The sequence below is a fragment of the Hippopotamus amphibius genome, chromosome 11 (genome assembly GCF_030028045.1).
Source record: "Hippopotamus amphibius kiboko isolate mHipAmp2 chromosome 11, mHipAmp2.hap2, whole genome shotgun sequence".
Lineage (NCBI taxonomy): Eukaryota > Metazoa > Chordata > Mammalia > Artiodactyla > Hippopotamidae > Hippopotamus > Hippopotamus amphibius.
In genome coordinates, this window is record NC_080196.1 from 74,237,101 (window position 1) to 74,260,910 (window position 23,810).

At 44.6% G+C, this 23,810-nt stretch overlaps 1 protein-coding gene across 15 annotated transcripts in view; it reads left to right on the forward strand.

Moving 5' to 3' along the window:
* The window catches only part of TMEM241 (transmembrane protein 241), a 108,731-nt gene that overhangs the window by 26,002 nt on the left and 58,919 nt on the right, over positions 1–23,810 (forward strand). For 14 of the 15 annotated variants that reach the window (XR_009048002.1, XR_009048003.1, XR_009048000.1 and 11 more), the window contains 6 exons: positions 9,336–9,413; positions 15,321–15,346; positions 18,694–18,745; positions 20,314–20,362; positions 21,289–21,334; positions 22,469–22,504. Coding sequence is in view for 11 of the 15 variants with exons in the window: in XM_057699033.1 (XP_057555016.1) it covers positions 9,336–9,413; positions 15,321–15,346; positions 18,694–18,745; positions 20,314–20,362; positions 21,289–21,334; positions 22,469–22,504 (287 nt within the window). In the remaining 4 variants the exon portion in view is untranslated. The remainder of the gene's footprint in view (positions 1–9,335; positions 9,414–15,320; positions 15,347–18,693; positions 18,746–20,313; positions 20,363–21,288; positions 21,335–22,468; positions 22,505–23,810) is intronic. The other variant, XM_057699028.1, reaches the window with a different exon arrangement.

Below are 23,810 nucleotides of genomic sequence, written 5' to 3' on the forward strand. Positions count from 1 at the left end.
GGTGGGAACAGTTCTTTACTGATTTTTCACCTGAAACTCACAACCGAATGATAGACAGAATTAAGGGATGGAGATTATTCTTGTGGCTCTCCATTCAGCAAATATTTATTGGGGAATCTACTACTGGGGGCTTAATGAGGAATAAGACCTGGTTGTTGACCTTGAAGAACTTCCAGGGGAATCCAGGAGAGATACACAACTCACCATGGGAACAGCCACCGTGAATATTCAGTGTTGCGTATGTGTGCCGGGCACTTGCTATTGCCAACCCTCATGACATATGAAATTGGACTTAATTACTGACATTTACAGATGAGGAAACTGAGATGCAAATTATTTGGTCAAGGTCAGCAACTAGTAGATGTTAAATAAAGCAGAGATGCAAACTCAAGCCTGTCCAACGGTCATGGTTCATTTGCAGTGCTTCCCTCTTTCCTCCCTAAATCACAACAACCGAAGGACATGAGCCCATCGAGATGGAGTGGGGAGGAGGGGAGAGGAGCCATGTAGTTGTCCTCCCTTCTACATGGGCTCGTTCGGCTCTGCTTCGCCAGCTTTCCTGCCCTGAATAAGGTCACAGTGGTGAGGGCTGATGCCGTGAGTGTCAGTCTTTAGAGGGACAGGACAACTTCAACCAGTTGTTATTACCCCTTGGTATTATTTCCTTGCTGGAGCCCTTATTAGCTGGACGAGATTGCCTCAAAGCCTGTGCCAGTAAGTGTTTAGAACAGATGTGCAGATGTGCACATTTGGGAGCTTGCCGGCAAGAGGCCATCCCAGTGTTGGTGATCTCGCTGCTCAAAGCATGCTGTTTTCTTGCTTAGGGTCAGCATTTCGAAGACTCCGCACATCTAAACTGAGGCATCTTGACGGGACTGGACTTGGTTTCCCATTCAGCACTTTGATCTTGAGCCTTCGCTGACTGCTGGTCAGGGTTTCTGTCTTCCTGCGCACAGCATTCACTCAACACACTGGAGCAGAGATTGGGCGGGGGTGTCGGTGAGGAAACACACATGGATAGTCAGACTCGGGTAGAATGAAATTACTCAGTTACACAAACTGGAGCCCATGGGTTCCCTCCCCCTTGGTTGGGCTCCAGTATCATGTAAGAGTTCTTGGATCCATAGAGAAAAGGATGTAAATGTTGATGCAGGATGGAGACCCTTCCCCTAATTTCCTTGTTACTGTAATTAGAGGCAGCTCTCCTCTTTCATATGGTTTTCTCATCAGAGGTGATCAGAGTCCAGTTGCGAGGATTACTTAACATGTGGGCTCAGTGGCAAAATAAGAACCCCTTCCTCCGGAATTTAGTTATCTTCTTGCTCCAGCTAAAGATGTTTTCCATAATCCTTATAAAATGACTTATTGAAACTGGGCTCCAAGGGGAAAACTTCATGATACTGGACTTAGAAGTGGTTTCTTGGATATAAAACCAGGACACATATAACGAAAGAAAAAGTAGACAAATCGATCTTCATCAAACTGAAAAACTATGGTGTATCAAAGCACACTATCAACAGAGTAAAATGGCAGCCCACAAAATGGGAGAAAATATTTGAAAATCGTCTATCTGATAAGGGATTAATATCTAGAATAATTAGAAATTTTCCTAAAACTCAACAAGAAAAACTGAACAACCTGACTCACACACGGGCAAAGAACTTGAATAGACATTTCTCCATAGAAGAGGTATGAATGGCCACTGAGCCCATGAAAAGATACTCAGCATCATTAAGCATTAGGAAAATACAAATCAAAAATCATAATGAGACACCACTTGGTACTCATTAGGATGATTATTATAAAGAAAACCCAGAAAAATAACAAGTGTCAGTGAGGATGTGGAGAGATTGGAACCCTTATGCGCTGCTGTTGGGAATGTAAAATGGTACAGCTGCAATGGAAAACGGTATGGTGATTCCTCAAAAAATTGAAAACAGAGTTACCATATGACCCAACAAAAAAACTGAAAGCAGGGACTTGAACAGATATTTTGTATACCTTTGCTCACAGCAGTGTTATTCACAGGAGCCAAAAGTTGGGAGCAATCCAAGTGTCTATTGACAGATGAATGGATAAACAAAATAGTGTATCAGTACAGTGGAATATTATTCAGGCTTAAAAAGGAAGGAAATTCTGACACATGCTACAACATGGATGAACCTTGAAGACATTATGTTAAATAAGCCAGTCACAAAAGGACAAGTCCTGTATAATTCCACTAACCTGAGGTACTTAGTCAAATTTGGCACTTCTTTGGTGGTGCAGTGGTTAAGAATCTGCCTGCCAATGGGTTTGATCCCTGGTCTGGGAAGATCCCACATGCCGTGGAACAACTAAGTCCGTGCACCACAACTACTGAGTCTTCGCTCTAGAGCCTGCAAGCCACAACTACTGAGCCCATGTGCCACAACTACCGAGCCCGTGTGCCACAACTACTGGAGCCCACGTGCCTAGAGCCCGTGCTCTGCAACAGGAGAAGCCACTACAATGAGAAGCCTGCGCACAGCAACAAAGAGCAGACCCTGCTGCTCTGCAACTAGAGAAAGCCCGCTTGCAGCAACGAAGACCCAACACAGACAAAAATAAATAAAAATAAATAAATAAATAAAAATTAAAAAGAAAAAGAATAGTCGTTTATAGAGACAGAAAGTATTGGTGCTTACCAGGAGCTGGGGGCCGGGGAGAATGGGGAATTATTGTTTAATGGGGACAGAATCGCAGACGAAAAGAGTTCTGGGGAAGGATAGTGCTGATGGTTGCACAACAATGTGAATGTACTTAATGCCACTGAACTGTACATGTAAAAACAGTTAAAATGGTAAATTTTATACGTATATTTTACCACAATTAAAAACATGTTTATAGCTCCCCTCCTCCAGGCTACAATGGAGATTTTCCTAAGGATTATATGCAGAGGCGGGTATGTTCTCACTCGCCTCAGAGCTCTTTTGGGTGCTGTAGGAGATGCATATTTAATTTAACTGGATTCATTCCTATGCACTTGGGTAAAAAGGGTGAGAAAAATAGCAATTCACTGAGAGCAGGCCAGCCTGCCCTCTGTTCTGGCACGCGCATTTATGCCCCCGAGTGAAGTTCTTATTCCCATGCATCTCCCGAGCTGGTGTTCTAAACTGCCTATTTTTCAAACAAAAAGGCTTCTAAACACAGGGCAGCTACTTTATGTGATGAGCAGATGAAGGACGGAGGTGGCCTCCAAGCTGGTGCTGGAGATACTCTGGCAAAGAGGGAGTCTGGTCCTCTGCCCTCAAGGAGCTGGCCGGGGAATTCGCTGGAGGTCCAGTGGTTGGGACTCTGAGATTTCACTGTCAAGGGCCCGGGTTCGATCTCTGGTCAGGCAACTAAGATCCTGCAAGCTGTGCAGTGTGGCCAAAAATAAATAAATAAATAAATAAATAAACAAATAAAGGAGTTGGCCAGTTAATGACAGAATAATAAAATTAATGTAAATAAACACTCAGATTTATCTCATGCCAATCAATTTATGAATGTATTCATTTACACTTGTATGTTCACATAAACATATTCAGATACCTCAGCTGTCTTCCCAAAAGGATGTATTCTGGCTTAAAAGGATAAAGATGGAGAAGTCCAATAAACGTTTCTTATGAATAGAATTTAAAAGAGATCTAGATCAAGGGTAATTGAAGAAGAGCTAGATGAGGCCACAGAGAGACTTAGCACCTAGAAATTTATGCTGTAATATCTTATGAAATAAATACACTTGGGCCTTGGGGTCAGCTCCCATCTTTCTGCAGCCAAATAAAAAGTCATGAGGGACTTCCCTGGTGGTGCAGTGGTTAAGAATCCACCTGCCAATGCAGGGGACATGGTTCGATCCCTGGTCCGGGAAGATCCCACATGCTGTGGAGCAACTAAGCCTGTGCGCCACAACTACTGAGCCTGTGCTCTAGAGCCCGTGAGCCACAACTATTGAGCCCAAATGACAAAACTACTGAAGCCTATGTGCCTAGAGCCTGTGCTCTGCAGCAAGAGAAGCCACTGTAATGAGAAGTCTGCACCCTACAATGAAGAGAGGTCCCCACTCCCCACAACAAGAGAAAGCCTGCACACAGCAACTAAGACCCGACACAGCCAATAAAGAAATAAATGAATTTATTAAAAAAAAAAAAGTCACAAGACTCTCAGTGCTTGTAAGAGAAAAGTTGGCTGTTGCTGAAGAAATGCAAAGCCCTTCCTTGCTCTCAGTTCCTGAGTCCTCATAAAGGGTAGATGGGCCACTTAGGGTCTTCAATCGCATCCTTATAACAAAGAGAACAGTAACCTGGTATCTGGGATTCCTAGCATGTTTTGGAGGCCTGGTGACAGCACAGTCCAGTAGGAGCGATGCTCTGGGGCTAAAACCACTGCTCTCCAGTTATCTGGCTCCCTTCATGGAGGAACATTTATTTCTGGCATGCATGATTTTGATTAAAAAAAAAAAAAAAACTAGGCAGCCAGCAGTTCAAAGGTACCTTCCTTGGCAAGGGCCTGGTGAGCATTTACTCTGTGTTGTAGATTAAGGCCACCGCCACATATTTAAAAATATGAAGGTAGGATTGAAGGTAGGATTGACATTCTTCTACGAAAGCTAAGACGCCAACCCAGGACTTGGCTCAGAGAGTCATCCGCACCCCTGTAGCGTGACCCAAGGCCGTGCCTGTGGGAGGGCCAGGATTTTCCATAGAAAATGATTTTCAGTCAGTTCCAACACCTGAACAAATAACAATCAAGGCTTGAAAATTCCACTCCGGGAAGCATGGGAATAATGAAAAATCTTAAGTAATAGTTACCCATTTCTCTTTACAGCCAGAGGAAAAGTTTCCAAGAGTACATGGATGCAGTGTTAAACTTTAAGTGCCTGGACTCTAAGAATAAATTAGTTGCAAATTGTGCCCCTAAGTAATGAAATGAATTGGACTGTAGTGTAGTTGAATTTGGTCAGTTACATTTTGTGTCCAAATTGATAATTTGGGCTTCATGGTGGTTGATCTTGGGCCATTTTTCCTGATGAAAGTTAGTGGGACCTTTTGTTATTGAGGCCTTTCCTAGAGTCTTGATGATGTGGAAGAACAGACTTGTTTTTCTGTTCTCTTTAACAGCAAGCTCGTGTCTAGATTGCCTAAAAGTGGTTTCAGATTATGAAGAAGTAGGTTAAAAAAGAGAACCAAAATATATCCCTTTTGCTCATCTGTATAATAGGGATGTTAATAGTATCTCCCTCATAAAGTTATCATGATGACTCAATATGTAAAAGCGATGAAAACAGAGTTTGGCACATGGTAAACGTGCAGTATATCTTAGCTATTACTGTTGTTATTATCATTTTTCAGAACTTTGTTTTGTTTTTTGGTTGCACCGCGGCTTCTGGGATCTTAGTTCCCCAACCAGGGATCAAACCCGTACCCCCTGCAGTGGAAGTGCGGAGTCTTAACCACTGGACCACCAGGGAGGTCCTCATTTCTCAGAACGTTTGTCTGATTTCACAAAAATAAGTCCTGCTGAACCTCACTCCATAAAGATAAAGGGCAGGTTTTCTGAAATAATCAGTCACTGGAGTCTCTTGAACTAATAACATAGTTTAGACTGGGGCTTGGTGCACAGAGGTAGAGACCAAGGGAAAATCAGTAATCATAAATTGCAGACTGCCTTAGTGTTGTTTTTGATAGGTCTCTATGGAGGCTGATAAAAATCAATCGCAGAATTACTGTTTCTAAAGCTTGCTGGCTCCTCAACTGAAAAAATGGCTTGAGAAATTCAGATTAAAAAATTTTAAGGTAGAAATGGAAGCTATCCCTTTAAAAAATGGCTTAGCGTTTACTCCGAGGTCATCCATTTTCCATCAGACCAGTTTTATTGCTTGAGGAAGCAGACTGGCAGGATTTGGAACACAATGGTGTTGGACTTTGCACAATTGTAGGTCCAGGAGGTTTACACTAGGGGCTGGCCGTAATTTGGGTCTTATAACATTGAGGCTGGCAGCATGGGCTTTGCTGTTACTGGGTTGGAGACATGGGGTCATACTCTGAACTAGCTGTGAACTCGCCAGCAAGCTGCCACATTGCTCTAAGCATTGGTTTCCTTGTCTGTAAATCAGGGTAACAGCATCCGTGGATACAGTTGTTGAGAAATGGTTTAAATAAGGGAATGCAATTAAAATAATTAGCACTGTGCTGAACACATTGTTGGTATCTATCATTAGTGAACTTTAAAATCAGTTCTAGGGACTTTCCTGATGGTCCAGTGGTTAAGACTCCGAGCTCCCCATGCAGGGGGCCTGGGTTCAATCCCTGGTTGGGGAACTAGATCCCACATGCTTGCTTGCAACTAAGAGTTCGAATGCCACGACTTAGGAGCCCACATGCTGCAACTAAGACCCGGCGCAGCCAAAAATAAATAAATAATAATTAAATAGTAAAAACAATTAATTAATTAAAAGGCAACTTTCTTTAAAAAAAATTTTTTTTAAATAAAATAAAAAATAAAATCAGTTCTGTATGTATTGATAGATCCTTTTCCAGAATCTGATCAGAATCTCCTAGGGAGAAGGAGAAACCTGTCCATGGTTTATAAAATTGAGAAACTTAAGCCTCCTTGAGGTCTAGTGTTAGGGTCTAGAGTCAGCCCTAAATCTTGTCTCCTTACTGATTTTATAGTCAAGGACACAAAAGCATTTTAAATCAGGTCTTCATTTTATTTTTTTTTTATTTTTTATTTTTTTAAGAACTTATTGAGGTACAGTTAACATACAATAAACTGCATATATTTAGAGTGTACAATTAGGTATTTTTTTTCTTATTAGTAATGTATATATGGCAATCCCAATCTCCCAGTTCTTTCCCCCCCAACCCTCCCCACTTTCCCCACTTGCTGTCCATATAGTTTGTTCTCTACATCTGTGTCTCTGTTTCTGCCTTGAGGTCTTCATTTTAAATAAGTAAGATCCAGGCTGCCCTTTCATTTTCACGTCACGTACCACAGGATTAAGCTTTCCAAGATTTTCTGTGCTATCTTCTTAGGCTCAGACCTAGAAGGTCAGGGCCCAAGTTTTCCAAACATGAGCCCAATGGATAAAGACAATTTTAAAGAAAACTCTTTAATAATCTTAAAATACATACAAAATAATTGAAAATATGAAAGTTTAAGAATAAAAAGAAGCACCAAATAAAATGGAAAACATAGAAAATAATTAAAAGAAAGTATGATTTTAAAAGAAAAAACAGTTTGAGTTGAAGTTTTAATGAGAAAGTAAGAGTAGAAAACGTTAGAAAGGCAAGAAAAATGTAAGATGAGAGCTCAGAATGAAATGGAACGGTGCGAGTTAGAACAAAATACTGAGATAGGGCAGGGCTGTAAAGTTATAAAAGTCTTAAAGATAAGGTAAAAATATATACTCCCAAAAGGTAAAGAATAAACCCATCTGGAAGTGGCCAGGCAGCAGCATCTGCTTAAAGACCTGCTTAAGGGTCCTCGAAGCTCAGAGTCCTCCATCGAGGCCACTGGGTGTGGGCTTGGTACCCGTAAATGCTGACAGCCTTCATGCAGTGCCTCTGCACTGTTTCCATCATTCCTCCCTATAGCTCCAGGTCGTAGGTGTTGTTATCCTCGTTCTACAGAGGAGCAAACTGTTTGGATGGGTGCCCTGCTCCACTGGCAGATGGTGGAGCTGGGGCCTGAAGCCCAGCGGATGCCAAAATCCATGCATATTCTTGATCTTTTTCTGCTTTCCAGGAGACATTATCCTCATTGGCAACAATAAAGACAATAGCAAAATCCCTCACCCCTCAATCCCTCCCCCTCACCTTGTCAAGATTATCTATCAAATTAGAAAGACTGCTGTTGTAAACAGCCTGGCAGTAGTCAATGTGCAGTGGCTACTCTTGTATCTTGATAACCCACTGGAGTGTTACATTTTTTTTCATATCTTCTCCCTCTCCCCCTTTTTTGGGGGATACAAAGTTGATCCCTGTTATGTTATCATTTACTGCAGTTCAGTCTCCGAAATATTTCCCTCATGTGGCCGCTTTTCTCCATCTTCACTGCTGCTACCAAATTCAGGCCACTGTCTTGTCGTCCCTTGTATTAGTTTCCTGTGGCTGCTGTAACAAGTCACCACCTACCTAGGTGGCTTAAAACAACGGAAATTTATTCTCCCCCAGTTCTGGAGGCCAGGGGTCTGAAATGAGTACCACGGTGTGTCAGCGGGGCTGTGCTCCCTCCAGAGGCTCTAGGGGAGAATCGGCTCCTTGCCTCTTCCAGCTTCTGGTGCTGCTGGCATTCCTTGGGTTGTGGCTGCATCACTCCAGTCTCTGCCTCTGGGGTCACATCGCCTCCTCCTCTGTGTGTTTAAAACCCTGCCTCTCTCTTAGGAGGATACATGTGTTTGCATTTGGGACCCATGGAAAATCCAGGGTAATCTCCCCACCTCCAGATTCTCAACTTAATCCCATTTGCAAAAGCCCTTTTTTACCACCTGAGATGACATTCATGGGTTCCACGGATTAGGACGCGGCTGTAGTCTGGAGGGTCGATTTTCAGTCTACACACCACCAAACTTTTGCAACCATCTCTGCCTCCTCTCCTCCACCCAGCAGCCCAAGGTCCCAGAAACACATAGATCAAATCACGTCACTGTGGGCTTTAAACTCTTCAGTGTCTCCTACAGCCCTCAGGATGGTCCTGATTCCCTGATATGGCCAGTGATGACCTCCCCGCCTTCCTCTCCCTCACTTTTCCCTTCCACGCTGTGTTCCATCCCACTCATTGCCCCTACCCCCAGCCCCACACCCCTGGTTCCCCAAGGAGGTAGGCTCCCTGTCTCCTCTGGGCCCTTGTGTGTTCCTCCACCTCCAGCCCTCTCCCACCTTGTCTCTTTTTGCTGGGCTCACTCTAGTTCATCATTCTGTGCCTGTTTAGACTTTGGACTTCACTTCCTCTGAGAAGGCGTGCTCTGCCCACGCTGTGCCTTTCTGTGTGCTCGGTCAGAGCTCTAACCTCAGGAGGGACAGCCTCTCTATCATGTGTCCACCTCTTCACAGGATGTGTGCCTGCACCTGGTGTGGCGCCCAACACACAGTAGGTGCTTAATAAATGATGAGAATACCCGTAGGAGGGGAGCCTCTGCGTCCACCCTATCGAGCATTAATGCTACAAGCAAGAGCTCTGATCCATGCAGAGGAGTTTCTGCTGGAGACGGGTATCTGTGTGAATGCCAGCAGTTCCCACGAATCTTTATTTTTAAGCAGAAATCAAGAATTATATAATCATGAGAGCAAAGAAAATATTTTCATGCTTATTCCTTTGTTTTCTTTCAGGCCATCCCTGTGTTTCTCACTTTGCATAATGTAGCCGAAGTTATCATCTGTGGGCACCAGAAGTGTTTTCGGAAAGAGGTAAATGATAACTCAGAAGGCTAGTTTCACTTCCCTTGCTTGAAGTTTCAAAGACGTGCTTTTTATGTATAGCCCAGATTAGTGTCTGCCTTTTCCTGCCATCTGTTTCCAGTCAAGACTGCCTGATGGTGATCACTGATTTCAAGGGTCACAGTTTTGACATCCCTTCAGTTCACCAAACATACATGGGGATGCTTGTGGGTCTGAATGGTATTCACCTCCAGGCCAGTGCTGAGCTAGGGCCTAGGGGCCGAGGTAGAGATGACCGTGGACCTGGGGGGCGGGTACTCCCCCCACTGCATCCCAGCACGGCGAGGAAATATTCGGCGAGCTTCCCACAGGGTGCTGGGAGCTTTAGCCCTCCCCGGGGAAATCCTCTTGTCTTCTGACCCCAGCTCTGCCTTCCACCAGCTGGAACATGTTTCCTCACCTTCTGGGCCTCCATGCATGAAAAGGGGAGAGAAACGTCACCCACTCAAAGAGTCTTTGAGAGGACACCATGCAGCACAGGTGCTAGTAGGTGCTCCCAACACTTTCTGGCACATCGTAGGTGTTTTGTACGCGATGGCTATGATTTTTAACGTTATTAGTGGTGATTTTAGTTTGGTACCCCTTTCGAGAGTTGCTTTTTTTCTAACGTCTGCCTGGTTCAAATGACTTCACGTCAAAATTTTGGAACTTTTAAGCTCGAGAGAGGTTATTGAGCCATGCAGGCAGCACACTTCTCACAGATGTGCCAGGGAGAGAGAGGCACCTTTCCTGTGGCCGAGGCCACTCTACACACCACTGCTCCCGAGGGCCCTTTCTGACACACAGATCTGATCATGTACCTCCACGTACCTCCTTCAGGACCATCCAGAGCCTACCTGGAGGCTTGCAAAACCCTTCACCACCTGGGCTCCATCCACTTCTCTGGCTTTAGAAATTCCAGCCACAACCAAACATCTCACTTTTCCCAGACCATGTCGTGTTGTTTCTCTCCTCTGATCTGTCACCAAACCTCTTCGCGCACCCCTGCACCATTCACTCTATGAATGTTTCTACGTCCCTGAGTACATGCCTCCCTGCCAGGCCCTGGACCAAGTTGTGAGCAAGAGGCATGGTCGCTGCTCTTACAGAGCATCAGCCTAGAAGGGGAGACAGACATTCAACTAATAATGAGGCCCACCTGCTCAGAGCAGGCCACCTTGGGGAAGTGACATTTAAACACAGATGAGGCTGTGCAGGAGTTAAACATGGGGGCGAGGGGAGGGCTCCCTGGAAGAGGAAGCAGCAGATGCAAAGGAGCAGATGTAGGAAGGGACTTGGTGGAAGTCTTTCTGGACCCGTGTGGCTGGAGCTTGATGAGAAAGAGAGGGGGGCTTAGGACGAGGCTGGAGACGGGCCTTTGGGGCTGAGCTAGGAATTTGGGAGGAGCCGGTTGAGTTATAAGGCCCAGACACACTGAGCAGGTTCACAGTGCTAAAAGCGCACCCAGTTTCTGCAGAGGAGAACGGATTACAGGAGGCGAGGGAAGTGTGCGTTGTCTCCAGTGAGGCTCAGTACTTTAGGCTGATCTGCCTGCAGTGGGAACCTTCCCTGACACCGCAGGCAGCGTGGGCACCTTCAGCTGATATTTCGCTTAGCACAGCAGCTAACAGTTTCCATATTTCATCAATTCTATCGCGTGCTTCTTCTTTTCACATCTAAAATTTTCACTATCGGGACTTCCCTGGCAGTCCAATGCTGAAGACTGTGCTTCCACTGCAGAGGGCATGGGTTTAATCCCCAGCTGGGGAACTAAAATCCCACATGCTGTGTGGTGTGGTCAAAAAAATAAAGTCATTCTTTAAAAAATAAAAATAAAATTGTCATTATCTGAAATCAGGTTGCTCTTATAGTCAATGGTATGTCCTGGTCTAATTTTTTTTTTCTTTCCTAGTAGTATAAAAAGTACTAATTTTACCATCAGTGGCATCTTAAATTCAGTGAAATACAGCATGATTTTCCCTGTGTCTCTGCCTGCTTCCTCCCAGCCCTCTTACTGCAGTGACCCTGTGGTCAGGTTTTTTTTTTTTTGAAGCCCCAGGTCTCAGCCCCAGAACTGGTGCTGAGCTGAAATATTCACTAACTAGTCACTGAGGTTCCAAGAGCTGCTCAGGTTCTGGGAGACTAGTCAGAACCTGACTCAGTTCCACTCAAATTCCAAAAAAGGCTTCTTATTCACAAAAATGGATACTTTTTTTTTTGGTCTAGGGATGAGATCCAGGTATCTCCATGGGATATTGATTTCTTTCTTTCTAGTTTTCTTTTCTTTTTTTGGCCACACCGTGTGGCATGTGGGATCTTAACTTCCTGACCAGGGACTGGACCTGCACCCCCTGCATTGGAAGCGTGGTGTCTTAACCACTGGACCACCAGGGAAGTCCCTCCGTTGGGTATTGCTTCTTCATGGACAAGTCGGATCAGATAGGCGAGGGTGAGGGTAGGACGCAGGGCTGGAGGGTGCTCAGTGTATTTCCAGCAGGCAGAGCCGAGGGGCCAGACTCCTAGACTAAGAGGACCTGTCCTCGGAAGGAATTGGATGAATACCAAAGTATTGTGAATCTTTAACTCCATTTCATTACTGACACAAAGTAACATCATTTCTTGTCGGAGCAAATTAGGAGACACTTGAGTGGGTTACATATCTATTTAGTTACTTTTAGAAAAACCTTTCTTTCCTTTATGCATGTAATAAGTATAATGAGTTGTAGAAAATGCAGAGGAAAAAATTTCCAGAGGTCAATTGTGATCTTACTAACTCGAGGAAACGACTCTATTCTTTTAGACACACATAGACTGTTTACAAAAATGATAAAATACATCCTAGTTTTCCATTGACTGATTGTTGACATACCTATTTGGGGCCTCATTTTTCTCCACGTGGAATGCAATGTGTTGTCTGATCCCTGTCGGTAGATTTGTAGGTAGTTTCTAGTCATTTGGCATTAAAATCTGCTCTGTGATGAAGAGAGCCCTGATCTGTTCTTCATGTGATGCACATTCCTGACCATTTCAGCCTGCAGCCTTGACCAAGTGACTGGGTGTCATGAGGAGCACAGTCGGATGCCACCTCTCAGACTTGACTGTGACTCAGGACGAGGGCTCTTTTGTCCATTTTGTGTCAGGTCTCCCTAGAATGGCCTTGGGAGAGTACAGTTGACATCTTCATGACCTCATTTCCAGAGGTTGAGAATAAGCTCTATCTGGGCTGTGGTTCATTGTCATCATCCACAACTAGTTCTTGGTGTAAGTGCACACACACACACACACACACGCACACACATACACACACACAGTTTGACTTTAAGGTAGTGTGTGGCTTGTGGAATTAGTCTCACTACCTTGCAGATATATTTGTCATGGTTTAATGTTAGAATACTGCTGTTCATTCATCGGTTCAGCTTGCCATTTATGGAGTGTATGCTGGGTATTAAACATCTTGCTAGTCCTGCAGCTATAGTCGTGCAGAGGCACATCGGTCATCCTCACAGACGCAGGCTGAATGGAGGAGCTGACACGTAAACAGGCTCTGGGATGCACGTAGAATGTCCTATGGGCTGGAACAGGTGTGTGGGTGGACTGGAGGGTGCCCACGGGTAAGTCTGCTTGCAAGAGCCAGATTTGAACCCAGTCACACAAATAGGAATTTTCTGGGCACTCCAGGCAGAGAAGCAGCCAATGAGGGCCAGTGGCCTGAAAGGGCCGGTGGGTGTCACTGCAGGACTTGGCCGTGACAGAATAGAGTCAGAAAGGGTCAAGCCTGGAGCTTGATCGCTGGGGCCCACACCCTGTGACCCTGGGCAACTTACCTGATTTCTCCGTGCCTCTGTGTCCTCATCTGTAGCACATAACGCAGGACTACTGTACATTAACCTGTAACGGCATGAGTCAATACATGTGGAGCACCTAGGACAGCACCCGGCAGAGCGAGCAGCCCTCAGGGGGCGTTAGGTCACCCGCAGAAGTGTTAGCTACTTACTGTGACTGTTGGCAAGGTGACTCTTGAGCTATAGTGACCCCTGCAGAGCTGAGATGTTGTTGGGACCTGTCACTGGGTGGTTTGGGGACCGAAGGGCCTGCGGGGGGATTCCTGGACACGGACACCTCGGTTGTTCTCGGAGCCCTGGGGGCCGGAGCTCGGTAATGAATTTCTTGCTTGTTTTCACTCTCCATGTCTCAGGTTCTGGCTCCTGTAGTCAGAGGAGGTCAGAATGAAGAGGAGACTCTCCTCTGTGGGATGAGCGAACACCTTCAGGCACTGGGTTGACTTGCTGCCCTGTCATGGAAGCCTCCCAGCAGCTGCTGGTGAACACATCACTCATGGAAGAGTTGAGCATCCTTTTTGGTTGCATCCTCTCCGTTCCTACTCTTCCTCCAAACTCTGGAGATGTCAGCTATATTTAGCTCAGAATCTTTTAGTGACACGTTTTCCCATGTTTGGGACAGTTATCCAGGTGAGAGCCAGGTCCCCTCTGTGTGTGTCATCCTTTCAGTACCAAAGGGATAAGTGTCCCCACCAGGGGGCAGTGGAGTCAAGGTCGGCTTTGCCTTTGGTCTCTGGAGGCTGGTTCCACAAAGATGAGAGATAACAGATAAGAGATAACAAGGGATCTAAAGATGGGAGCCACTGCTTTGTACACACATCATGTGTTTATTAAAACCATGCAAACTGGATTATTTAGTCACACATGGAAGCTTAAGATAGCCTTCACAGCAAACCACACATTTCTTTTTCCAATGCTTTTACTTTTTAAAAAAATTGAGATATAATTGACAGATAAAATTATATTTGTTTCAGGCATTCAATATGATTCAATGTTTGTATATATTTTGAAATGATCACCACAATAAGTCTGGTTAACATCTGTCACCATACATAGTTACAAAATTTGTTTCTCTTGTGATGAGAATTTTTAAGATCTACTCTCTTAGCAACTTTCAAATATATTCAATACAATACAGTGTGGTTAACTGTGATCACAGTGCTATACATTATGTCCCCAGGACTTGCTTATTTTATAATAACTGAAAGTTTGTACCTTTTGAGTGCTTCATTTTTAAACAGTATGTTCATAGTTCACAATTTATCTGAGCTAGAGTAAAAAAAAATTGTTGTTTGCCCTCAACTAGCAAAATAATCCTTCTGAAATGTCCAGAATTCATCTATTATCTTACCTGACCAGTTCCCCTATCAAATATAGAAAAATCTATGCCTCTCCCTGCCAGGGCTTTCTTCCCAAGTGCCAAGGACTAATTCTCTTAAACTGACTAATAAAAAGGAGGTAATAAAGGTAGGGTATGCATTAGAATGTCTTCATTTCTTCATTTCAGGGAGCTCTGAAAGCCAAGTTTAGATTTCGCCAATCTGCCATTTTTCCCTCTTCTCTAGGGGTGGAGTCAAATGTCCCTTCTCCTTTTTTCTGTTTCCTAATTTACACATCATACCAGAGAATTTATAGCACTGCTCAGAGTCAGAGCTGGATTAATGAAAGGAAAATTTAAAGAGACAGACTGGAATCGAAGTTGAACAAGACCTTAATTTCTTTTCCTATCGATTTCTCTCTCCTTTTCATAGTGTGTAAGGTATTTGAAGGCTTGGGCACGGTGTCACGTTGCTTTTTTGTGGGTAAACATAGTTCTAATGGTGAGAGTGGTAAAACTACTCATCCAGAGTGCTTTGCCGAAGTGACTCAACTCTGGACCTCTGAGTCATCCTTCATTTGGTCCAAGCAGAAAAAGCCTCAGTAAATACTGAAGTGCAGCAAGTTGTTAAACCCCCAGTAAACTTACTTATAATTTATGTGCCTCTTGATCTAAATATTTTCTTTTAAGGGAAACAAGAGTTTTTAAAAACTAATTGTAAGCCTCTTTATTTTCATACAGAAAACATCTCCTGCAAAGATCTGTAGGTAAGTTTAAAAAAAAAAACAATTTCACAAACCTCTAAAATAGAGGCTTTAGCTTGATATTAACTTTGGTGAGAAACCGTCTGTGGACGATTCATACTTGAGAGTTGACAGAAGAATTTATTACAAACACTCATCTACCCCTATTGTGTGTCTGATTCTAAAATTTACTCTTTTTTTTTCTGAAATATTTTATTCCTAAGGGGAAAACAACCCGTGCTAGATTTCAGCCATTGATGCCCAGAATTTCACTAAGAGTTGTGCAATACTGAAGGATGAAAATGGAAAAATAGAAATGACTTAAAGTTTTAAAAATAATGTTTGCAGCTCATAGGGTTTTTAAGAATTCCCATGGTGAAAAAAGCACCAGCCTGTGTGTCCAGGGATATGAGTCGTGGTCTTGGGCCCCACAGTACCGTGACAGTGGGCAGGTTTCATTCCTCTCTGTGCCTCAGTTTTCCTGGCTGAAACATGAATTGGGCTGGACTGTCTGGCAGGTCTCTGTGCCCCTGTTGTGCTAATTCTGCCTGGGTGCCTTGTCCTCTGACAGCTTCCTGCTTCCTCGGCAGTAGCTGCCAGAAACTTGGTCCTGTTAGATAGAAAACCAGCAGAGATGCTTTGATACGTGGATTTAGGACTTTTTGTTTCAGATATCTCTGGGTTTTCATCCAGTCTCTTTTTTTTTTGCCTTTATTACAGGCTGCTACTTGAAAAAAAAACAAACCCCACCGTCAGGACTCATCCTCTTGTTTAAAACATTAGTAGGTGTTAAAGGGAGGCGTTAAAACCCATTCATGCCTGATGTAATCAGGTGTTGCTCAAGGCCAAGTTTGGTGGGAAGTCAGGGGCTGTCTCACACCTGGCTGACCCCCCACTTTTCCCCTCAGCCCCGAGGGCTTGTCACTTTGAGGGGCTTATTGCCTGTGGTTGGGGAAGCACCCTGCGTCCTCTGAAGCCTTCTCTCTGTCCTCTGCAAGCAGATGCCAAAGCCATGAGGGTTCTCCTGTCTCCCACCAGCAACCTGCCTATTCCTGTGCAGTCCCAGAAACCCTCCTGACAACCTCCCTCTTCTTACCCAACCCTGGCGTCTGAGTCCCTTGGCAGTCGGGTGCCAGGGAGTCTTCTTGAGGCCATTTGTGTGTGTGCCTAGAAAGCTGGCGATGCTTAGGAGTGTGTGGGCTGGACTGGAGGACCTGCCTGTGCCACAGGATGCGCCGGTCGTCCTGCCCTTCCCGAGGCCCTGCGGCCCCAGCTCCGAGGTTTCCTCTGCCCGTCCTCCTGCCTTGGGCCCAGCAGCCGTGCTAGTCTGTCGGGTACACACTGTGTGTGATGACTGCGGAGAGAACTATGAGGAGGGGGATTGTGGACAGAAGTGATTAGCATCACTGTTGCCAGGGTACTTAGGTTATGAGCATCAGGTTGTTGTGTATGCATATGTATGTAGGTAATACAGAATTCGATATGTGTATAGAATATATATTGGTGTGAGATGTCATATGATGCAGTCCCCTAACAGTGAAAATGCTGTATTCACTGCCCGCGTTCATGTCTTTGATCTTTTGCTGTTTGGCACCTAATGAGATGGTCAGAAGGGACCCAACCCCGAATATGTTGTTGCATCATAAAATGGAAAGAGAGGGAAAGAGCATGTGAACCTTTGGGTTTTGTGTTTTCTGGTGCTTTCCTTTAGGGGGAGAGAATGACTGGGAAAAGCTAGAGGCCAAGATATTTTGGTATATGAAACTCATATACCATATAAAAACCGCTGATTTCTAAGCCAAAAACTGTCTCCAAATTGACTTTCTAATGAATGAGAAAATGTGAAAATATCTGTGATTGGTAATGCTACATTTTTGGGGCAAAAATTTAAAAAAAAAACCCTTTTATTATGGAAACTTCTAAACAGATATAAAAGTAGACAAAATAGTATTATGAAGCTCTGTAGACTCACTCCCCAGATTCGATGGTTTTCAACTTAAGCCTCTATCCAGCGCCTCATTTCAGCAAATCCCAGGCACTGTAGCATTTCAGCCATAAGTATTTTGGTATGTATAAGAGATTTTTTTCTAATGAAAATTTTTATTTTTTTTTGTTTTATTTTATTATTATTTTTGGCTGCACCACATGGCTTGCAGGATCTTAGTTCTCTGACCAGGAATTGAACCTGGGCCCTCGGCAGTGAAGCGCCAAGTCCTAACCACTGGACTGCCAGGGAATTCCCTTATTTGGGAAAAAAGTTTAAACCGATAGAAAAATTGCAAGAATATTACAATAAACTCCCATATACCTTTTATCTAGATTCACCCATGGATAACATTTTTTGTATTCACTTTCTTTCTCTCTCCATATATACATATGTACATATATATCACATAAAATATACATGGATATATATATAAAATTATTCTTACTCTTCTTTTTTTCTGAACCATTTGAGAGTAAGGGATTATGCAGGGATTATGATTCTACCCCTAAATACTTCAGTGTATCTCCTAAAAGTAACAAGCTCTTGTATAACCATAGTGCAATGATTAAATTAGAAAATTAACATCGGATACAGTACTGTTATGTAATATTGAGTGGACGTTCAAATTTGGCCAATTATCCTGATATTGTCTTTTATAGTAATCTCTTCCGCAAAGATGTCATGTCTCTTTCATATCCTTTAATCTGGAACAGTTCCTCGGCCTTTTATTGCCTTTCATTGCCTGCATGGTTTTGAATAGTGTAAGTCCATTGTTTTGTGGACTGTCCCCAAATTTGGGTTTGTCTCAGTGTTTCCTTGTGATTCAGGCCAGGTTATGCATATTTGGCAAGAATACGGAGTGACATTGTACCCTTCTCAGTACATCATATTAAGAGGCTTATGGTGTAGATCTGTCCCACTATTGGAAATGTTAAGTTTGATCATTTGGATAAAGCAATAAGTTTGTAACATGCTTTTTCATGGTGTTTTCTTATTGGTAAGTGGCATAATTGTGGTCTGCTCATCCAGTTTTCCGCTAGGGTATTTTTTGGGATCAGTAGTTTTAAAACCCTTCTTTTATATATACTGTTTTACTTGAGTGAGACAGCTGTGGTTTTGCACATGTCCGCAAATGCCTGTCTCTGGAAAGATGGCTAGCTGAGCCCCAGAGGAGGAACTGTCTGATGTCAGCAGAGCACACAACTGAAAACTGCATGGGTAGTGGGGTTCTCAGAGGATGAACGGGGGAACTGAGTGTGGTCTTGCGGGATCTTTGCCTCATCTGAGCTCCAGCACATGTGTTGAATATTTCAACCTCCACTCTGTCCGGGACTCACCCTGGATGTTAAAAAGTGAAGCTCTGTGTGTTGCCTCTTCTCCACAGTGCCCTCTTCCTTCTGGCCGCCGCAGGGTCCCTGCCCTTCAATGACTCCCAGGTGAGTTCAGGTTGACTACTTTGCCTTCCAGGTAGCTCTGACACCTGTGAGGCTGAGCAGAGTCCTTCCTTTGAGAAGCAGGATAACCCCGGCCTATGCAGAGACGTGTAAAAGCAAACTTTCAGGCAGGCCCTAGGGCACCTTTTGCCTGGCCGACACCTGTCCTCAGGTCTTTGCCTTTTCCCAAGTCTGCAGCAGGAGGGCCCACAGAGCTTGGGCCTCTGGGTGCCGTGATGGGGGCAGTCTACCCTTTGTCCATGCTGAGAGGACCTGCGAGCCCAAATGACCCCGGCCCCACACACTGAGGCAAAGTTGATTTTTTTCCCTGTCACCTGCAGTGATTTTCACTGTGTCATCCTGAGTTTTTCTTTATTAGGCACTGAGGACCCACCCCCACCTCCAGGAGTCATCTCATTGTGGGGTCTTTTTTCCTTTCTTTACTTCCCCAGCATTTATTACGTCCCCATCAAGTGTCAGGCACCGAGCCAGGCTCTGGGGGCACAAAGAGGAATTGCTGTCGTCCAGGCAGAAGAGTCAGAGTCTAGTCAGAGCAAATGGGAAGGAGCAGAGGAAGAGATAATTATAGCACAGGGAGGCTAGGGCTCTGTCCGGGGAGGTATGGGCTCCTGCGAGCGCCTGGGAAGACTTGGAGGCTCAGGGAGGGAGTAGCTAACAATTAGAGGGCGCTCGCTGTGTGTCAGGCTCTGTGCCAGTGCTTTAGTGCCTTATTTTATGTAATCTCACAGCCATTCCACAAAGGTGGCGGCTCTTATTATCTCCATTTCATAGCTAAAGAATAGTGAGGCCCAAAAAGTCACCAGCTAACACATAAGTGGGGATTTTAGAATTTAACCCAGATCTTGCAATGCTGGAGCCAGGCTCTGTTTACCAGACCTAAATCTTGAAGGGTGAAGAGGAGCGAGCCGGGAGAAGAAGGCAGGTGCGGACAGAGTCCTGGAGGTGTCCTGAGTGTTCTGTGATTCAGCTTTATTGAGTACCTACTATGTGTGCGCCCCCGGGCGAATTCCTGCCCTTTTGGAATTGACCATCTAGCAGGGAGGTGGGAACAGAGACAGATCATAAGCAAAATAGAGTGTGTCAAGTGAGATAACTGGAAAAAATAAGGAAGGGAAGAAGAGGAGGGAGTGCCTCTCAGCTGAGTTGGCCGGGGAAGTTCAAGATCTCTTTGTCTGGAGGGGGTGGGCAGTGGATGGGACTGGTGGGGTTGACAGAGGCTTGTCATAGGGATTCTTGGGTGCCCTGAGTTTGGATTTCATCCTGAAGTCACTGGGGGATGGCTGGATGATTTTAAGCAACAGGTGACACCATCGGACCTACTTTTTAGAGATGCATTGCTGGGGAGTGTGGGGGATGGGGAAAGAGATGCTACAGGCAGAGAGCTCGTGGCAACTGGGTGAGAAGTAAGGAGGGAGTGGCCCAAGGCCCCAGAATCCTGTCTGGCTCCGTGCCTGGCACTGTGCATTGACAGTGAGGGTTTCTGATCATCATGCTGGATCCTGTTTGTCTGTACTTACAGCTTTTTTTTTTTTCTTAATCTTGCATTACAGTTTGATCCAGATGGATATTTCTGGGCTGTGATTCACTTATTCTGCGTAGGTAAGTTTTTCAAGAGTTTTTACATACGTGTCTGAGAGCTATTATTTAGACCTTATCGTATATCCACTTTTTATTGAATCTGGACAATAGGAAGATTAAATCCAAGGTGTCAAGGTTAAAATTAAATGGGCATTTTTGTGGTTTGACTTTCGTGTTTTGGAGTTTTCCAGTTCCTGTTGAGTCTCGTCTTTCTCATGACAAACATTAATTAACTCACCAGGGCCCAGGCTCTGCTTGCTCAGGTCTGCTTGTGCAGTGCTGGTTGGTCTTCTCTAAAGATGGTGGGAAGAGTTCAAGATCCAGAAGTTTGTGTCACAAACACTCTCTTCTTGGGACTTCCCTGATGGTCCAGTGGTTAGGGCTTCTTGCTCCCAATACAGGGGGCCCAGGTTCAATCCCTGGTCAGGGAACCTAAATCCCGCATGCATGTCGCAACTAAGACCTGATGCAGCCAAATAAATAAATAAATATTAAAAAAAAACAAACCCACCGCTGTATTTCAGCAGTATACTAAAAAAAAAAAAGTGGGTGAAATAAAAGGCCATCTACTTTATTTCAAACCAGTGTTTCCTATCTGTAGTCTTAGGGGAGAAAACAGTGCCCTGACTTTGTGACACGTGGTTCAGAAATCCAGCGGTGTTTCTCATGTGCACCATCAAAGGAAACCCAAGCTTCCTGTTAATTGTGTCCTTCTGGGGACCACGAGCCTTCGCGGCCCAGCGTTCTATGAATGGCATCATCTCAGGGACTGTGGAATGCGCATCCTTGAAATCCTCCAAAGTGCTCTTGGTTGCCCCCTGTTGGCTGCGGTGACCCTTGCAGGGAAGAGGGGCCCTTCTCCCCGTGGAGTTTGTGCTTCCAGGGAAGCACCGCTGCCCCCTTTGCAGAATGCTGTGTGCCGGTGACCTATGTTGCTTCCTTTCCAGGGGCTTATAAGATACTACAGAAATCCCAGAAACCCAGTGCGTTAAGGTAAACTTTTAAAGCTTGGTGAGTCATCGTCTGGTTAAAGGAAAGGGGTGAGACCTATGGGATCCTGAGTTTCTTCCATCAGCCAGAGACTGTGAGGCCAGGATGGGGGGAGGGCAGCAGGCCGGGTCCATCTGTCCCTGAACTGTGCCTGCTGCCGGCAATGTGTGAAGAGCCTGGAGGAGAGTCTCTCTCCTTTTCCTTCAGGGCGGCCGTTTAGATGACATTTTGACAAAAATTATGTGACTGGTTACCTTGGGCCCCAGTTCATTTCCTCCAGCTCAGAGGCACAAGTCTTTTTTGTTTCCACAGTCCCTTCCTAACTTGACTCAGTTTAGACCCAGTAGTCTCCCCCAGCACCAGAGCTGTTCAAATGAGACCTTTGTTGAGGGCAGTCAGTGGAACAGAGTTGTTGAATGTAAATGAAAAAGATGAGAATTCAGGCCTCGGTCGGGCTGGAGCTGCCAGGTCAGAGCCCTCCTGACCAGCTGGCCCCTGGGTTTCGGGGCTGCCTGAGGCCCATAGAGAAAGGTTTGAAGGGACTGACTCCTGGGAGAAAGCTCTACACTCTGAGGATGTGTAATGGGTCCCTAGTGCACCACTTTTTCTTTGAATAAAGTGTTTTTTTTTTTTTTTTCTCAGCAAGAAGACGGTAGAGTTGTTAGATAAAAATACAGACTACCCAGGTAAATTTGAATTTCAAATAAGCAGCGAATAATTTTTTTAGTTTAAGTATGTTTCATGCACTATTTGGAACATACTTGTACTAAAACATTATTCTTTACGTGAAATTCAGATTTATTTGGGTATACTGTATTTTTATCTGTCAAGCACGGTAGCCCTAGAAGCCAGTCCAGTGGCCTCAGACAGTTGACGCTCCTTTAAAATGGCAAATGTGCACATAATTGGCCACAAGTGGAAAATGCTTGTGATGTTAACCTACAAAATGGTTTTAAAAAACAAGCCAGGAAATGGTTTTGAATATAAAGTACTTTTCTTACTGTCTATTGATAGTTTATAAATGTAGGACCTTGTACATAGATATAATTTATTAATAGAAGAAAATGACTATCTTGTGTATGCTAAACACTTCTATTATTTCACTTTTTAATCTTTTTTTTTTTCCTCATTTTTTAGTGACATTGACCAGCAGTACTTAAACTATCTATTCAGGTAAAATACAATTTAAATCTTCTAGGAATAACTCATATTCTTCTAGAGCTAATAGATTTTTATTTTCCAATAACATTTTGATTAGGGAGATCTGAGCCAGTGTGCCTGCCAGGAAGGCAAGCTAAATAATTGGTGAGAGGATCAGAACTGAAGAAACTAAAGAGTAGTCTTGCCCTTAGGCCAGGCAAGAAGGGCTTCCATCCAGCCCCGCACTTCAGAGGGCCATGCCTCTCCCCAGGGCATATGGAGCCTGTAAGGCTAAAAGCCCACACTCTTCCTTGTAGACTGGGCCCTGGAATTTCCTACTCAAGTGGATTCCAAGGTCTCCCTGTGTCTGTCTTCTTAATTCATTCCTAGACCCAACGGGTGTCTAAAGAAAGGCTGTTAGCAGGATGGATGTGGATGGAGAGTGGGCTTGCAGACTGAGGTGTCCACACACATGAGTTTGAGGTCCTTGGGTACAGGATGGAGCCTGATGTGGGGAGAGAAGAGGGTGCACTGGGGGTTGGGAGCTAGAGGCTGGATCTCCCCACCCTGCCACATTCTGACATGAAGCTCCAAGGACTCCAAGAATTCTACATTTTTTTTTAATTTTTATTTATTTATTTATTTATTTATTTATTTATTTATTTATTGGCTGCATTGGGTCTTCGTTGCTGTGTGCAGGCTTTCTCTAGTTGTGGTGAGCGGGGGCTACTTTTCATTGCGGTGGACAGGCTTCTCATTGTGGTGGCTTCTCTTGTTGCGGAGCACGGGCTTTAGGCACTTGGGCTTCAGTAGTTGTGGCTCGCAGACTCTAAAGCACAGGCTCAGTAGCTGTGGCTCACGGGCTTAGTTGCTCCAAGGTATGTGGGCTCTTTCTGGACCAGGGCTCGAACCTGTGTCCCTTGCATTGGCAGGCGGGTTCTTAACCACTTCGCCACCAGGGAAGTCCCAAGAATTCTAAATTTTAATACGGACTTCCAGTTTGCTTTGAAGGTGTATTTGTTAAAGTAGGATGAAATTTGAGGCTTGATTTATAACATTTCAGTGTGGTGTATGGACTTCCATCTGTACCCTTGCCGCAAGCCAAGCAAAGAACAGGGGTCAGCTGCTAAATAGAGGAGCTGGGGAGCATTCTTGGATTCTGAGAGTCCCACATGGTGCACTGTGGGACCTAACTGAGAAGCAGTGAGGTTTGCTGTCTGGAACTCAAGTTTGCCTAATGCAGTAACATTTGGTCCAGAGGACTAAAGTCGTCGGAGAGGTGCCTCTCAGCCTTTGGCCACATGGATTTCTGGAGGGAGTTAGCCTAAAATGTTCAACA